Source organism: Anoplophora glabripennis, unplaced genomic scaffold (assembly GCF_000390285.2).
Source record: "Anoplophora glabripennis isolate ALB-LARVAE unplaced genomic scaffold, Agla_2.0 scaffold66, whole genome shotgun sequence".
NCBI lineage: Eukaryota > Metazoa > Arthropoda > Insecta > Coleoptera > Cerambycidae > Anoplophora > Anoplophora glabripennis.
The window spans coordinates 1,284,794-1,303,722 of NW_019416742.1; the positions used below are offsets into that span (position 1 = coordinate 1,284,794).

Genomic DNA, 18,929 nt, shown 5'->3' on the forward strand with positions numbered 1-18,929 from the left:
AAATTTGTTCTGAACTTGATCAAGTGGATTTCTTATGTATTTCGATGTGCTGAATCCAAATCCGAAGTCTTTTAAGCTGCATAGTTTTTCTCAGAAAGGGATTGTTCTACATAGGTATTCACTGTTCGATACTAAATTGATTGTCGATAGTAGAAAAATAATTAACTCAATTTAATTATTTATTCTGGCTGGATATTTGCATTTGCATGGCATATTCAAAACTGAAACATTATTGCTGGGGCGACTCTATTAGAAAAAGAAGGCGCGCCTGATTAGCATGCGTTACTTACGCCTTTCTTAATGTCGTCGAAATGTTCAAGCCATGGGCGTAAAATTGTAGTAAATTTGAATATTAATCAGAGTATTTGACACCGTAAATGTCCATTGTACCGTTTCATTTCTGAATAATTGGGGTTAGGCTATATGCAAACAATGAACTTTTTCAGTTTCAATTGTTTTGAGGTGTCTACTGAAGTACCAATATCGATGTTTTGAAATCGTTTATTCATCAGTAGGTAATATTTTTGTTATAAGTACTTGTTTGTATGCAATAATAAATTATAAAATGAAGAGGCGTTTCATCTTAACTTCCATTAACAATTTGACGACAGTTTACAGCTCATTTTTTAGTTAATTTAGATGTGCAACATTCCAATGTGTAATAAAATCGTATAGTTTCGCAGAGGTGTATTTAAAAATGAATTTAGATAACCTTAATACCATTTTTGAAAGAGGCTGACATAACAGTGTATACTAAAATGTTTCTTAATGTGTTGTTATGCTTTCTTATAATTTAGTATAAATCTTTCACTGTTTTCATATTAAATAATGTATGCAACAATCACTTTCGTCATTTTATGAGGTGGTAACATTCGCTGGGTAATGTAATATAATAACAATTAAAGGCGTTAATCATTTTGAACGCTTCACGGTTAATAAATCTTGAATTGCTAATACGATTCCTATCACTAATTCATACATTATGTATAAGCATTATTAGGGATTCAAATGAAAATATTCAGCGATATTATTATATTTTTTTTCCTATCACTAATTCATACATTATGTATAAGCATTATTAGGGATTCAAATGAAAATATTCAGCGATATTATTATATTTTAGTTTAGTTTTAGTTTAGTGTTTATTGACCATTTTAAATTGCATACAATCTTTATGGCAAGTCATATACAAAAACAAAAAATTTATAGATATACACAAAAAAAATAAATATAGGCATTTTAATCAAGAGTTTTAGACCTCTTATAAGTAATTTCCATTTTAAAAATCTAAAGCAAATTTTAAATAAGCTCTAGTTTCATTTGTAAATAAAACGGTCCTACTTTTAATTAAATAGTAATATTAATATTATTATACAGGCACGGAATATTGTGGCCAAAATACGAGACTATCAAAAAGTTTCTCTTTTGGGATATATGGGGGTCTATTACGGTTACTTTTTAAAATTATTTTCATATTATACAGGGTGTCCCAAATGTCCTAAAAGTATCAAAGTTGTTTTTTTTTAACGGAATCCCTTAAAATTAATCGAATTTAAATGGCTGTAACTTGATGAATTTAATGAAATTACCTATCGAATGGTTTTAGGGTGTTCATAGCTAAGTCTTCGCGTTTTTACAGAATATGCCAAATAATCGTTCTTTGCACCATTTCGTGTATTTTACATAAAAGTTCCGTATCTAGTTACCTAGAAAACGAAGAAAATATTTTTACAGTACTTGGTTCAGTTATCGAAAATCCCAGTATTAATCAACATCAGATATCCAAAAATAATAACCTTAGTCAAGCAAGTATTTCAAGAGTTCTTAAAAAACAGATTTCATCCAGATTTGCCAAGAACTTTATGGAAATGATTTTGACAACCGAACTGAATTTTGCATGTGTGTGTTAGATAAAGTGACAGGAAATGTAAACTTATTTGGTCTCGTGAACAGACACAACTTTCACTACTATTCAGATTCGAATCCTCATCAATACAGAGTCAAAGAAATCAGACTAAGTGGTCCATTAATGTTTGATGTGGAATACTGGGCACATATTTAATTGGACCTTATTTTTTTAAAGGAACTTTAAATGGTATGAAGTTTCTTAATTTTCTTTTACACTAACTTCCAGTATTATTAGAAAAAGTCCCTTTAACCGTTAGAACAAGCATGTGGCTTCAATTGGATGGAGCTGCGCCTCATTATCATCGCAAGATTAGGCATTTTTTGATTGTCAAATTTCCATACAGGTGGATTGGAAGAAATGGATTTCAAAATTGGCCTCCCAGATTCTCGGATTTAACTCCACGAAATTTCTCTTTATGGGAATACATAAAAGAAATTGTCTACAATACGCCTCCAACAAATCCACAAGATATGAAAATACGCATAAGAGACGCTTTTGTAACCCCGCAAATGTTGTCCAGAGTTAGCAGTGATTTTGAAAAACGTATTTGGCAGTGTCTGGAAATGAACGGTCGACATTTCGAACATCTGTTATAAATATTTTGCTTCTGGTTTATGTTATCGTTGATATACAGGGTGTTAAAAAAAGAGTGTAAAATATTTCAGGAGGTAATAGTATGAACCAAAATAAGCAGAAAAGTCTTAATAAACATGGGTCCGCAAAGTAACGGTTGCGGAGATATGGACTACTATTCGTTTTTCAAACATTTTATTTTATTAGGAATAAACCGACAAAGGAAGCTTTTAACAAACAAAAAACAAAGTTACAGAAGATGTTCAAAGTGCCCTCCGTCCATTTCCAAGCAGGCACGACATTTTCGTCTCAACGATATTCGAACTCTTTCGGAAACACCCTCCTTGATTTGGATTTCTTAACACTTTTGATTAATCCGTAGTTGCAGCTTTTCCAGGCTATTTACAGGAGTACCATACACTAATGTCTTCAAATATCCCCAAACAAAGAAATCTAGAGGGTTCAGATCAGGCGATCTTGGAGGCCATAAAACAGGTCCGGCCCTTCCTATCCATCTATGTGGAAAAGTTTGGTGTAAATGCTCTCTAATGGCCATGGAAAAATGAGCTGGAGCACCATCATGCTGGAACCACATTTGTTGCCTCTGATTCAAAGGAATGTCTTCCAAAAACTCATACAGTGTGTTCTGCAAAAAGTTGAGGTAAGCAGTGCCTGTTAGTCGGTTTGGTAAAACAACAGGACCTAGAAACCTGTCACCTACAATACCCATCCAAATGTTTAATGAAAAACGTGCCTGATGTCCAGATTCTATTAGAGCATGAGGATTTTCGTCGGCCCAAATATGCGTATTGTGAAAATTAAACACTCCATTTCTTGTGAACCCGGCCTCATCAGTAAAAAGAATGTTTGCAAGAAAACGAGGGTCTTCAGCATCATGACGTAGAAACCAGCGGCAAAAAACCAAACGTGCTTGATGATCATTTATTGGATTTAAGGCCTGTACTCGTTGCACATGGTATGGTAAAGCAGTTGCTTGTGAAGGATTCTCCAAACAAGAGGACCACTAATTCCTACCTCGGCTGATGTTCTCCGCACACTCGTACCTGGAGTGGATACCGACCTTGGCCTTCCGGATAAATGGCACTGTTTGCTCAAGGAACCGGTATCACGCAATCTTTGGTGAATTCTTCCAAACGCGTTGTGAAGGAATCTGGCGCTTCGGTGGCGTTCCCATTAGCACGACCATACATGAAATGCATGTCTGTTAATTCTGCGTTAGAGTAACCAGCCATAGCGAAAGAAAACTTGTGCACTGAGAACAACTGTCAAATACGTACTGTTTATTTCACTAAACATCAACCAACTATTATAAGAAAATACACAACGTTTATGCAAAATAAAAAATGGGGCTAAAAAACATAAAACATTCCATATCTCCGCAACCGTTACTTTGCGGACCCATGTTTATTGAGACTTTTCTGCTTATTTTGGTTCATACTATTACCTCCTTAAATATGTTACACTCTTTTTTAACACCCTGTATTATTTAGAACTTTTATGTAAAATACACGAAATGGTGCAAAGAACGATTATTTGGCATATTCTGTAAAAACGTGAAGACTTAGCTATGAACACTCTAATACCATTCGATAGGTAATTAAAAATTACATTTTCTGGTAAGTAAAAAAGTATGGCATCCTATTTAAATTAATCAAGTTATAGCCACTTAAAATTATTATTTTATTAATTTTAATTTTTGGACACCCTGTATAAGACGGCAAGTTTATTATGAATGGTATATAAAATATGATCTATTGCTACACTTCAATGTAAATTTCGCTTACATACCTGATATACTTCTTAAGTATTTGAAACAAGAAAATTAGGTTACATTTCGATAAAATTTAATTTATTTAAAAAAACCTTAAGGTTTAGATATTATAAAAAACAGACACTTATTTTGATCGGAGAATCCAAAAATGCAATAATACATAGGGGATTCCATTTAAAAAAACACAACTTTGATACTTTTAGGACATACATAGTAAACCCCCATATATCCCAAAAGATAAACTTTTTGAAAGCCTCGTATTTGGCCATAATACTCCTTGCCGTATAGCGTGAATAACTCTGTACAAGATGATACAAGTCTTTAATTAAATTGATATATTCTGCATTTTAACCTTAGCCAGGAATATCTTACCGACCCTTGTTCTCGTGCAAGGCTCTGTGAGTGCGGTCTCGTTATAAGAACCCCTAAGGCCATCCTGATGTTGATTTCAGCTATTGCTGTTGATTCTACGGCCGTTACGGATGAATCCGCTCCAAAGGGAGTAGTGGTCTTTTGAGACGATCTGTAGTGACCTTTGCATCTGGTCGCATCCCAATGCTTCCTAACATTTTGGTATTCTTCACTGTCAGCATCTTCAGTGTAACTCCGTTAAAGCTTTTTTTGGTTGGAAGCGTAGTCAAAATAATTGGAGTACTTAACCATAGCTGTGGTTTCAAGTACTTTTAACCATATGTTTCAAGCATTAAAAAGACTTCGAACAGTTTTTGAAGTCATTTTTAAAAATAGAGAATTTGAAGCCCCCTTCTTTGTGTTTGAAAATCTATCAAAGGCCTTGAAGTCAAGTATTTGCCAAAATACATCATTTAAGTGCATACTACCAAATATAGTCTGTTTCCGACAGAAGCGCTATTAAAGGACTTTTTTGTCAATTAAGCATAGTTAATTAAAGTGAAGTAGTATAATATGTATTTTCAAAAGTACTTAACCTGAGGCTTCAAGTACTAAAAATAGTTTTTAAGGCCCAATTTTTAAAACGACTCTATTTTGTGCTAACTAGAAAGCTTAATTTTTTTATTGCATATAACTAACGTATTTCGTTCTTTTTCAGACAGTTTTTGCTCAAATGAACCCATAACCAAAGAAACTCCCCGTACTGTTCAAACTTCAAAATATGGATCGCAGCCTGCCTATCCAGCGCGGAAGGCCCGTATCTGGGCTGGAAGCCGCCCATGCCAACGAATACTTCGAACAATTTCTGAACGCCAGCAGCTTGAAACATATATTGGGTTACTACAGGGGCCTGATCGATTACCTTCATCTCAAACCAAATGCTTTCCAATCGTTCTACCCGAAACTGAGAGCCAATCTGACTTCGTGGAAGGCGAAGGCACTCTGGAAGAAATTCGACGCCAGGGCCACGCACAAGTGCTACTTGAAAGGCAAGGCAGCAACGAACACCAAGGTTCTGATTATCGGTGGCGGGCCCTGTGGTATGAGGACTGCCATCGAGGCGCAGTTACTGGGTGCTAAAGTGGTATGTACGATTAAATAATTTTTTTTACTGGTAGTATTCCAGAAAATAACTACTCTGTGGGCTCATGCCCAACCAGCATTTAATGACAGCAACAGTATCTAGGATCATTTGTCATTCAAATCCACCAGATATATACTGGTTTTCGGCTTATTAGGACAGTAGGTAGAATAACTGAAAAGTGTTCCAGAGTGTTAGAACAGAATATTTTAAATTATTCATACAGGGTGTCTACGAAAGTTTGGGAAATCTGGAAGCTGGAGATACTGACGGCCAAAATAAGTTAATTGAGCCAGATTTGCCTTATGCAAATATTGCTGGTTTCAAAGGCGTTCAGTGTTTGAATATTATTTGGAAATTTCACAATAATTTTGAAAACTATGAACAAAAAATTGGCACTATTATGTTTTTTGACATGAAAAATAAGAATTTTTAACTAGTAAATTTTTTTTGCATTTAGAATTACGGACATTGTGTATTGAAAATATGAATGAATGGCCTTTGTTTCATAAAAAAGTTACTCTTGTTTGTTTTCGATATCTCCTTTGGTTATCGAGATATTTGCATATACAAATTTCAATGCATTTCGTTTATAAGCAACTTTTAATATTTAAATTAAACTAATGCGACTTGACAACTAGTGTATGAACCAAATTATTTACAGTTTTCTAAAAAACAACTTAAAGGGAAAGTAAAAATTGTTCAAATCCTTTGAATACCTATTATTTTTTATTTTCTGACTATGGTGGAAAATTTAATTTATCTAAGGAATAAACGTTGATCTGATCCATTAAAACAGCATGATGCGATGTACTACTAGAACCTGGAGTTGAAGTGTCATTGTAAAGAATCTTGTTGGCTATTTCATTTTTGTTAGTTAAACTGTCAGCAACATAACTTTCTGCAGTTGTGGCTGATTTCCACCCACCATGTCTCTTGATTTCTAATATATCAACTCCTGTATTAACCAGTAACGTTGCCGATGTTCTTCGGAATGAATGGCCTGTATATGTTTCAGGATGTTCTAGTTTCAAAAACTGTACAATCTTATTAGGAATCATAGAAAGGGTATTCTTGCCGACTTGCTTCTTGCTTGAAACCATATAAAAAATAGTGAAATTTCAGTTTTATTTTCCAATCTAATCTTGATATATTTCTTGAGAAATAGAATTCAGACGAGAAGTAATTGTAAACGTACGTGACATACCGTTTTTAGAATCTGGAATTGTAACTACAATAATGTCTTCGAAATTTTTGAAACTGACGTCCAAAGTAAAGAGTGACCGCAAAAACAGCATATTTTTAACCTATTTCCTCACCAGATACTTCCAGATACCTTAAAAAAAAATCTTAAAAATATTATGCATATGTCAAATTATTGGTAATGAATAATCAAGATGAGCATATTTTCTAGTTTTTCAAAAAATGTCGAATATCACCCCTAATTAGTATCAATAAGAATAAAAGGCAATTCTTATTGTATTTTTTCTATAAAATAAAATCTTACAAATAGGAAATAATTTATTTTCATGATTAATGAGGGCGTGATATAGTTGTAAGTCCACCCTTAAATTCGCTAAGGGGCTTAAATCATCCCCTAAATATGGAAAAAAATCAAAAATTACTTGAAAAATCTAGGAAAAAGAACTATTATATTCTAAATTATTAGAAATTCAAATCGTGTACTTCTCACTAGTATCTATAAGAAAACCACCCCTGTAACGAAGGGGTGAACTACCTCCGAACGAAAATATCATAGCGATGTAAAAAAACTGTCCAATATTTTATAATAGATCTTACTTTCCTGATCAGAAAGATTAAGCCGACTTGACCTAATTATTCCAAAAATTTTTTTATAAAAATCAACCCTCATAGGGGTGAAATCATCCCCTAAACATAAAAAAATCAAAAAGTATTTGAAAAATCTTGATTTTTTTTATAAATTGCTTTTATTCTTATTGATATTATTCATACATTTCAGTTTTGCGTCATCATATCAACCCCTAATTAAGGGTGATTTTCGACATTTTTCGAAAAACTAAAAAATATGCCCATCTTGATTTTTCATTACCAATAATTTGTCATATGCAGAGTATTTTTAGGATTTTTTAGGTGAGAAAATAGGCTAACTTTGCGGTCACTCTTTGCATAACTCATCAAAACGGCATGCTCCTGCAATGCCTAAGAACGTCATTACCTTCATTAGCAAATATATGTTATCGGGTGCCTGAACCAGAAAATCGATGATCGTTCTCTTGTAAAAACGTTTGATGTTTTAGGTGTATAACTGTCATTCTTACGTTTCAAAACTGCTCTCAGCTTGGACTATTTTGATATATTCACGTTCTCCGCTTGAAAATAGTTGACTTAATCAGTAAGTATTCACTCCACCAACTCGCTGGTGACTTTAAAGTTCTTGACTTCTCCATGAAATATGCTAGCAGTGACATTTCAGAAACACCAGTATTCTTGGTCTGGCATCATTCTTTGAAATTTCTATATGCTCGTCCGAGGCGCATTTTCAATAAAAATTCGCAGGCAGCATTTGCTGCACTTTCCATTTGAAAATCACTTATTTAGAAATAATAATTCAAAACCAGCAAAATTGCAACTTTTATGTAGTTTTACATCTTAGAAGCGACAAAATCCAAACAACCAAGGCGACTCTGCAAGATTTCGAATAATGTCAAAATGAATTGATTAAGAAATGTCAAAAAATAAAACCTAATCTTTATTTCGTGAACCATAAAGGACTGTCGGAGCAGATAAAATGTTATACACTGCGCAGCAGTTAAGTATAATTTACCAGTCTCGGACTCTATCATCCTCAACTGGTGAAAAATACTTACCTCGTTTATGGTGTAAATAACTATTGTTCATACTCTGACAATTTTCAAAATTATTGAGAAATATGAGAATAAAATTCAAACATTAAATGCCTTGTAGCTTTGAAACCAGCAGCATTTGCATAAGGCATATTTGGCTTCGAGATTTTCTAACTTTTCACAGACACCCAGAGAGGATATCAAGTTCATATGTTTAGGAAATATTTTCCAAAAATTCGCTATTTCTCGACATCGATTTTATAATTTTCCAAATTTATTTTAAAAATACTACATGAAATAGTTTTAAGGCCATTCTTTCAATTCAAATATGAAATTAGATTTTGCAGTGTATACGACTGATGAAATTTTCAATGTATTGTTTGTTAACTTTTTATCAATTTTGAAAATTTCTGATGAAAACTAATCGGTGAAATTTTAAGATGTCCACCAAATTGTCCATATTTGTCAAAGATTTACCAGACGCTTGCTATTAAAAACAATATTAGTCCAACCAAATTACACTTGGAGAAAAAAAAATTGTTACCTGGACTTTTATAAGTGGAAATAGTAAAAGGGCTTATAATAAACCTAAAAAAAATAAATGCGTGAGCAGGGGCGGCGGAGGGTAGATTTGGGGGGTTGAAAAGTTATGAAAAATTGTATAATTGGGATTTCTGGCGAAAGTTGACGTCACACAAAAAAGTATCCAATACAAAATTTGTAGATCATACAAAAATCCATAACTTTTGTAGAGGTCACTTTTTAACATAACCTCAAAATTTCCGAGAAAAATGCGAAAAACAGGTTTTTTTCTGATTTTTCGTTTTTTATTTCTTATTTCCGCAAAAATAATTTAATTTTGACGAAACTTGGTGAAAGTATACCTTTCTCTGTCTTAAATAACCTCAAATTTTTTTAGATAGAAAAAAATTTGAGGTTATTTAATTATATTAATTTTAAAAAATTCTACTTAAAAAATCATCGTACAGGGTTCTGCCGGTAATTATTTTTTTCGTTTTGACATATACTTTTTGGTGAAATAAAAAAATTTGTAATCACAGTTCAAAAACATGCTCAAAAATGCAAAAAATTTAAAAATGAGCAATGAATTTTTCAGTAATTGTTGATAATTTGTTTAAATTAAAAAACATTCAAAAACTGATTACACCATTCAATTCTATGGAAAAAATAAAAAAGCTGTGTCTCATTGTTTGACCCAAAAATTTATTTTTGTACAGTATTGCTATAAACAAGTCGAATTACAAATGCACAAAATGATAAATTATCTCTGGATGATTTGAGATTTCAGCAATACAAAGTATTAACTGCAAAGTCTACTGTTGACGCGAAATCCGAAAACCCGAGATTTTGCAAAATAGTTTTATTTTTTTTTGGCTTTATTTGAAAACGAATTTTAAATAAATTGCATATTTACATTGTCACTTTTTTCGCTCTATCCAATGGCGTCAACATTTTTGCAATCCGACGTTTTGCCTTCGAGGGGCCATCATCAGATTAATTTTTTTAAATATATCGCTGCTATTTTTATGACAAAAATCTAGTCATTTTTAATTCTGTATTAGATGATATTACTATTGTAATCGCTTAAAAAGGTTTCTAGCTATCATTAAAAATTTTTCCTCAGTACGGCTCTGAACGCTTTCAAAATATCTGTTGAAGGAGGAGAGAGAGGGGGGAGGGGGTAGAGAGAGAGAGAGAGGGTGAGAGAGGGGGAGAGAGGGGGAGAGAGGGAGAGGGAGAGAATAAAAGTCAATACAGCACAAAATGTCCAACAATTTTTTTTAATCCATAATTTAAAGAGTTGTACCTAATAAAAAAATAATACGAATTTATGAAATATTTTTTTATTTCTAATTAGTATTGCTAACAGTAAAAAATTATTGGATATTTTGTGCGGTATTGACTTGTATACTGTTATGATTTCATCCAATAGATATTTTGAAAGCGTTCAGTTAAATTATAGCTAAAACAAGCTAAAAGCTTTTTATTATTATAATAGTAATATCGTCTAATTCAGAATTAAAAATTACCTACTTTAGTTTTTGTCATAAAAATAGCAGCGACTTATTTAAAAAAAAATAACCCGATGATGGCCCCTCGAAGATGAAACGTCGGATTGCAAAAATGTTGACGCTATTGTATAGAGCGAAAAAAGTGGCATTGTAAATATGTAATTTATTTTAAAATTCGTTTTCAAATAAAGCCAGAAAAAATTAAACAATTTTGCAAAATTTCGGGTTTTTCCGGATATCTCCGGAACTACCCGGAATTTTAAAACTTTCTAAACAGCATATTGTTAGGTATAAAAAATAACAACTTTTTTCTAATCTGAGCCACCCCATATCTCTTACTGTTTCCTAGATCCTAATGCTATCCCATCCTTATCTTGGACACACTGTATATTTACGAATTCATCAAACTTTAAAAAAAATAAGGACACTAATCGATCCTACGGAAAAAAAATATATAATTTATTTTATTTATTCACTATTCGACTTATGTTTATAGCAATACCGTACAAAAATAGTTTTGGGTCAAAAAATGAAACAGTTTTTTTTTGTATTTTTTCCGTACAATTGAATGGTGTAATCAGTTTTTATATATTTTTTTAAATTTAAACAAATTATCAACAATTACTGAAAAATTCATTGCTGCAAGTCATTTTTTAATTTTTTACATTTTTGAGCATGTTTTTGAATTGTGATTACAAATTTTTTTATTTCACCAGAAAGTATATGTCAAAACGAAAAAAATGATTACCGACAGAACTCTGAACGATGATTTTTTTAAGTAGAATTTTTCTTTGAAAAAAAGTGTTTCAGGCCGAAAAAAATGAATATCTCAGAAACTTCTTGATTTTTTTATCTAAAAAAATTGGACGTTATTTAAGACAGAGAAAGGTATACTTTCACCAAGTTTCGTCAAAATTAAATTATTTTTGCGGAAATGAGAAATAAAAAACGAAAAATCAGAAAAAAAACTATTTGTTGCATTTTTCTCGGAAATTTTCAGGTTATGTTAAAAAATGCCCTCTACAAAAGTTGTAGATTTTTGCATGATCTACAACTTTTGTATTAGATACTTTTTTGTTTGACGTTAACTTTCGCCAAAAATCCCAATAATACAATTTTTCATAAATTTTCAACCCCCCAAAACAACCCTCCGCCACCCCTGCTCACGCATTTATTTTTTTTTCGTTTATTATAAGCCCCTTTACCATTTCCACTTATGAAAGTCCAGGTAACAATTTTCTTTTTTTTCCCTCTAAATGAGTTATTTTGATCGGTCTATATTTTTTATACTTTTTTAGGTAGTAATAGAAAAGCGAGACAGATTTTCCAGGAACAATGTGCTGCATTTATGGCCTTTTGTCATTGAAGACCTACGAATGCTGGGGGCAAAGAAATTTTTTGGAAAATTCTGCGCAGGAGCCATCGATCACATTAGTATCAGACGGCTGCAGTGTATCCTGTTAAAAGTAGCTTTATTACTCGGTGTAGAAGTTCACACAGAAGTTAGTTTCGAAAAACTTATAGAACCCAATGCAACTGAAAGTACGTAAAGGGTAAGATTAAGTGCCGAACTCGAACTTGTAATATTTTATTTCAGAGACTGGTTGGAGGGCTGAAGTTAAACCGTCAGACCATCCTGTTTCTCAGTATGAATTTGATGTGATAATCGGAGCCGATGGCAAAAGAAACACTTTACAAGGTTTCACAAGGAAGGAATTTAGAGGCAAGCTAGCTATAGCCATTACTGCCAATTTCATTAATAAAAAAACTGAGGCCGAGGCTCGCGTCGAGGAAATTAGTGGGGTAGCTTTTATATTTAATCAGAAGTTTTTTAAGGATTTACTGGAAGTCACTCGAATTGATTTAGAGAATATAGTTTATTACAAGGATGACACTCATTACTTCGTAATGACTGCTAAGAAAGCTAGTTTAATAGAAAAAGGTGTCATTAAGCAGGTACGTCGTTTAATTTAAGCGTAGTCGAATTTTAACGGTGATTATAAATTTTATTTCAGGACTTGGCAGATACCGAGAAATTATTGGCTCCTGAAAATGTAGATAGAGAGGCCTTAGAGGCGTATGCAATTGAAGCTGCTAATTTTAGTACGAATTATCAGATGCCCGACCTAGAATTTGCGGTGAATCATTACGGGCAACCGGACATCGCTATGTTCGATTTCACTTCCATGTTTGCGGCGGACAACGCTTCAAAAGTAGTCGAACGCAACGGTTACCGATTACTTATGATTCTAGTAGGAGATAGTTTGTTAGAGCCATTTTGGCCAACCGGTTCCGGTTGCGCTAGAGGTTTCCTCTCCTCCTTAGACGCGGCTTGGGCTATACGAAGTTGGTCCCTCGGTACCCTCACGCCGTTAGATGTTTTAGCCGAACGGGAGTCCATTTATAGACTCCTCGCACAAACGACCCCCGACAACCTGAATAAAGATTGGAAATCTTACAGCCTCGAGCCCTCCACGAGATATCCGAATCTTAATAAAGCGGTTATTATGCCCCATCAAACGGTTGGACTTTACGACACCGACAATCCCGCCAGTATCGATAGGATGAAACGAAATGCTCAGGAGAGGCCGAACGAAGTACCTAAGAAGAGGAGACGAGGTATAAGTCGAATTTTTCTTGATCGAGTTCTTTTTTGAAAGTTATATTTTATAATCCGGGCGAATTAGGTTTTTTTTCAAAAATCAGGCCTAACTCGAATTTTATGGGCTTAAAATTAAGTAAATACACAGATTAAAAGCTTAAATTTGTGTATTTGTAGACGTCGAGCGTCATATTGTTTATGACAAAAGAAAAAAAATTATTGCTCTTTTTCAGATTTTCGCTTATACAAAAGTCCCGGTACGGCAGAAAAACTTTTGAAGAAAGCATTTTGGGAAAAAATGTTTCAGACAAAAGTGTAAGGATTTTTCCCCAGCTATCTGATGATGACCTTGGATTTGACCTTGACTTTGACCTTCAAGGTCATTTGAAGGTCGAGTTAAGCTTTCTAAATGGGAACCCCTACTTTTTATTGCGAATTTGGAAAGAGCAGGAAATTTTACGTCCAACGATGGTCTTGACCGTGACTTTGACAATGACCGTCAAGGTCATTCCAAGGTCAAAGTTGTTTTTTCATTGGTAACCCCTATTTTTTATTACGAATTTGGAGAGCTGAAATTTAACCCTCAAGTGCGATCTTGACGACGACTTTGACAATGACCTTCAGGATCATGTCAAAGTCAGGTTAATTTGACCTTGAAAATCATGGTCATGGTCATAGTTACACGTAAAATTTCCTGCCCTTTCCATATCCGCAATAAAAAATAGGGGTTCCTATTTAAAAAAAATGAACTTGACCTTCAAATGACCTTGAAGGTTAAAGTCAAGGTCAAACCCAAGGTCACCATCAGATAGCCAGGGAAAAATCCTTACACTTTTGTCTGCAACATTTTTTCCCAAAATGCATTCTTCGAAAGTTCTGCAGTACCCGGATGTTTGGAAGTCCACCCACTTTTGACCTTGAAGGTCATTGTCAAAGTCATGGTCAAGCCCATCGTTGGACGTAAAATTTCCTGCTCTTCAAATCCGCAATAAATAATAGGGGTTTCCATGTAAAAAAACTAACTTGACCTTCAAATGACCTTGAAGTTCAAAGTCAAGGTCAAATCCAAGGTCACCAGGGAAAAATCCTTACACGTTTATCTGACACATTTTTTTCCAAAATGCTTTGAAAGTTTTTCTGCCGTACCAGGAGTTTTGGATAACCCTGTATCTCCGAAAATAAGCCTCTAATCAACATGAAGTATTCTTATCGATTTTCTTACTGAGGAAATTTGCTACAAAGATAGGCTTTTGCAAAAGCTCGCACAAATTTTTTTACATTGCAAAATTAGCAGTGAAAAAAAATGTGCAAAATTTTCAGAATTAAATAAAAAGAACAAATTTGACTGAAATTGGATGAAACTACAGGAAAAGATAACCGTTGGAGTATGATGGCGGCCTATTGCAAAATTATAGTCGAAAACGCGAGCGCGTATATTTGTTGCCCAAGTCAAGATATCGAAATTTTGTAGAAAAGGTTCGAAAAGTAATTACTCTCTCGTCTGTGCAAATTTTTATTTTTAAGTTGCAAAATAAAAAAGTTATTAACAAAAACCAAACAAAAAAACGGTAACTAGGGTCCTTATCTCGGCAATATTTTAATATACAGATTTCAAACCAATTGTATCAAATAGTGCTTAAAAAACATTAATTAAGAAAAAAAAAGCGTCTCGATCCGACCAATAGGAGCGAGATAATTTTTTTTTCTTTAAACAGTATTTTGGCTGTTCTATTTAATATTTTGGAATAAACTTGGTCTTGTTGTAAAGTACAAGGTGTCCCATAATGGTTTGCTGTTTTTAAACTGAAATAGAACAAATCGTCCCTATTATCACGTAGAGGCGTATGTGTATATCCATTTCTTGGATTATACGCCCCTACGTGATAAGAGGGATGAAATGTTTGTGCCTACAAAATATTTAATTTACTGTGAAAATGTTAACAATGAACGCGGAATTTTTTTTCTTAAAAATAATGTTTTCAAGATGTCTTCCTTCCCGTGCCACACATTCTTGAAGTCTGGATCTTAAATTGTCATATACAGCTCGTATCATTTCCTCTGGAATAGCGTTTATTTCAGCCTGAATTTGCAATTTTAAATCCCTCAGACTGCGTGGTGCTGTCTCATACACCTTGGATTTTATCTAGCCCCACAAAAAAAAGTCCAGGGGAGTCGGGTCTGCTGTCTCGTACACCTTGGATTTTAAATAGCCCCACAAAGAAAAGTCCAGGGGAGTCAGGTCCCTGTGAAATGAGTTTTTCCGGAAAAATGTCTCGTAGCGTTGCCAAAGATCTTCTGGCGTTGTAAGCTGTGGCCCCATCTTGCTGAAACCAGGTATTGGCATCAAACCCTACGAATTCTTGAAGCGCTGGTCGGAAAAAGTCTTAGGATTCTCATCGTCCCAAAAGCGTTGTTTACTGCCCCATTTAAATCGAAATGGGCCTCGTCGCTAAACAAGACATTATCGATTAAGTCATTATCGAAGAAACCATCAATTATTGTTTCTGCAAAATTACACCGTATTTCGTAGTCCTCTGGCTTTAAAGCGTGCACAATTTGAATTTTATACGGATGAAATTTCAGTTCCTTTGACAATATTTGATGCGCAGATGATTTAGAGAAACGCAACGCTTGTGCATGTTTTCTTAGCAATCTGCATGGATTTTGTCTGGTTGCCAACCAAACAGTACCGTCGTTCTCAGGTGTGTTTACAGACCGAGGACGGCTCGAGGGCTTCTTGTTTACACACAAACCTGCGACTCGGCGAATCGGCCACACGGCGAATATTCAAATGATTGCAAAACAGGCGTCGTGCCGCCACGTACGATTCTTGTTTTTTGAAATAAAGCTCTAAACTTCCTTAACTGCACTAAACTGCGACTCGGCGAATCGGCCACACTGCGAATATTCAAACGATTGCAAAACAGGTGTCGTGCCGCCACGTACGATTCTTGTTTTTTCAAATAAAGCTCTACGAAGAGCGCACGAGGTTCTCCCGTCCACCTCTCCATTCTTACTATATCATCCGCAACCTTCCTCGACTTGGCAAATACAGAGTCGTGGCGCTATTTTACAGTGTTGCCAAATTAGCATTCTCTAAAAACAGCAAAACATTATGGGAGACCTTGTAGAAAACTTCCTTTATACACTGAATTTTTTTTTAATGGATTCAACCAAGAAGTGACCAAGTTCATTAAAGACAGCGTGATCTGCGTGGCTGAGCGGTAGTCAGGAGAGGGGAGCCCTGTGACGTCATAGTGCCCATGCTGCGCTCGACTTCTCAAAATTCTTACATAACAAATGGATTGTGGCACTTAGAAAGCAACTACCGGGATGCTTTTTATTAAATCAAATCATTTTTTTTTTTCAAATGGTGTAAGTAAAAGTCTGTGAGAGTCATCGTCAGATCCAGAAAAATACATTTTTTATTGACTTCTCATCTTTTCTTTTGTAATTTCATTGCGCTTTCGATATTTTGAAAAGTAAGGAGGTCTTTTTACGTATTTAAAAACAAAAGTATTATTTTTTTGAAAAAAAATGAACGAATGAAAATTTACCGTGCTCAGAAGAGGTCGATGTATAAAATATCGTCTCAAAATTTTGCCACATTCAAGTTACATGCTGTACAACATAAAGCATTAACTTGAAAAATTCATCGATGTCTAAAATATATTACACATTAAATATTTATTTATTACTTTTAATATTTTTATAAAAATTAAAAACTTTCTCTAGCAATACAATTCATTAAATAAAAAATGGTAGAATTAAATGTAACGGTTCTTTTAAATACTATAAAATGCAGTACTTAAGTAATGTTGATATTGTAACATTCAATAATAGTCTCGACACAATTACGCAATAAGTGTAACAGTTAATTTTGAGACGATATTTTATACATGGACCTCTTTTGAGCACGGTAAATTTTCATTCATTCATTTTTTTTTTATTTCAGAGAAATAATTTACTTGTTTTTAAATACGTAAAAAGACCTTACTTTTCAAAATATCGAAAGCACAATGAAATTACAAAAGAAAACGTGAAAAGTCAATAAAAATGTATATTTCGGGATCTGGCGATGACTGTCACAGACTTCTGCTTAGACCACTCGAAAGAGCGGAAAAAAATAAGTTGATTTAAAAAAGAAGCATCCCGGTAGCTGCTATCTAAGTGCTACGATCCATTTGTTAAGTAAGAATTTTGAGAAGTCGAGAGCAGCATAGGCACTATGACGTCACAGCGCTCCCCTCTCCTGGCTACGCTGTCTTTAACGAACGTTTACTTGGTCACTTCTTCGTCGAATCCATTAAAAAAAAATTCAGCGTATAAAGGAAGTTTTCTACTTTACAACGAGATCAAGTATATTCCAAAATATTAAATAAAACAGCCAAAATACTGTTTAAAGAAAAAAAATTATCTCGGCTCCTATTGGTCGGATTGAGACGCTTTTTATTCTTAATTTATGATTTTTTTAGCACTATTTGATGCAATTGGTTTGAAATCTGTATATTAAAAAATTGGCGAGATAAGGACCCTAGGTACCGTTTTTTTTTTGATTTTTTGTTAATAACTTTTATTTTTCATCTTAAAAATCTGAAATTTGCACAGACGCGAGACAATGTAATTACCTTTCGAACCTTTTCTACAAAACTACAAAATTTCAATATCTTGACTTGGGCAGAAAATATACGCGCTCGCGTTTTCGACTTTATAATTTTGCAATAGGCCGCCATTTTGGAATTTGGGGTGCAAATTGCGGGTATTTGTTGAGCACCCCAACGGTTATCTTTTCCTGTAGTTTCATCCAATTTCAGTCAAATTTGTTCTTATTATTTAATCCTCAAAATTTTGCACATTTTTCACTGCCAATTTTACAATGTAAAAAAATTTGTGCGAGCTTTGACAAAAGCCTATCTTTGTAGCAAATTTCCTCAGGAAGAAAATCGATAAGAATACCTCATGTCGATTAGAAGCTTATTTTCAGAGATATAAGCAAAAAACTGAAAAAAGAGCAATAATTTTTTTTTCTTTTGTAATAAACAATATGACGCTCGACCTCTACAAATACACAAATTTAGGCTTTTGTTCTGTGTATTTTTTACTTAATTTTAAGCCCATAAAATTCGAGTTAGGCCTGATTTTTTAAACAGCCATGGGTTTGGTCTAATCCGCCATTATGCGGATTATTATTATTATTATGCCACAGTGTCTTAAAAAAGTCTCTCCTTGTTTTTAGGAAATGTCGATAACGAGGTACTACTTAATTGGATCTCAGAACAATTACGCAATCACGAAGATATTACCGTAACTGATATTGGCTCAATATTCAAGGACGGGAAAATATTATGTGCAATAATACATCACTATAGGCCGGACTTGTTAGATTACAATACGATTAAAGATGAAGATCCCGCCAAAAATAATCAGCTGGCTTTTGACATACTCGAAAAAGAATTAGGTAATGCCTTTAAGAATAATATTCTTCCGTAAGTTATGAAAAGTGTAATTGTATCTTTCAGGAATACCTCCAATTATGACGGGTGAAGAAATTACCAATACGGAGGACTTTTTGACCATGGCTACATATTTGACTCAAGTATATGACACTTTCAGAGGTGAAATTCCTCACATCAAGCAGCCAAAACTGGTGAGTAAATTTTAATAAACATAAATATTTATTGATTTCGAAATCACGTACGGGGT

The 18,929-nt window shown here is 33.9% G+C and overlaps 1 protein-coding gene across 5 annotated transcripts in view; it reads left to right on the forward strand.

Moving 5' to 3' along the window:
• LOC108917939 (F-actin-monooxygenase Mical) overlaps positions 1–18,929 on the forward strand; it is a 210,311-nt gene that overhangs the window by 130,349 nt on the left and 61,033 nt on the right. For all 5 annotated transcript variants that reach the window (XM_018724753.1, XM_018724751.1, XM_018724752.1 and 2 more), the window contains 6 exons: positions 5,344–5,769; positions 11,923–12,166; positions 12,222–12,580; positions 12,640–13,243; positions 18,463–18,684; positions 18,746–18,873. In XM_018724753.1, coding sequence (XP_018580269.1) covers positions 5,407–5,769; positions 11,923–12,166; positions 12,222–12,580; positions 12,640–13,243; positions 18,463–18,684; positions 18,746–18,873 — 1,920 coding nt within the window. In that variant the 5' untranslated portion in view covers positions 5,344–5,406. The remainder of the gene's footprint in view (positions 1–5,343; positions 5,770–11,922; positions 12,167–12,221; positions 12,581–12,639; positions 13,244–18,462; positions 18,685–18,745; positions 18,874–18,929) is intronic.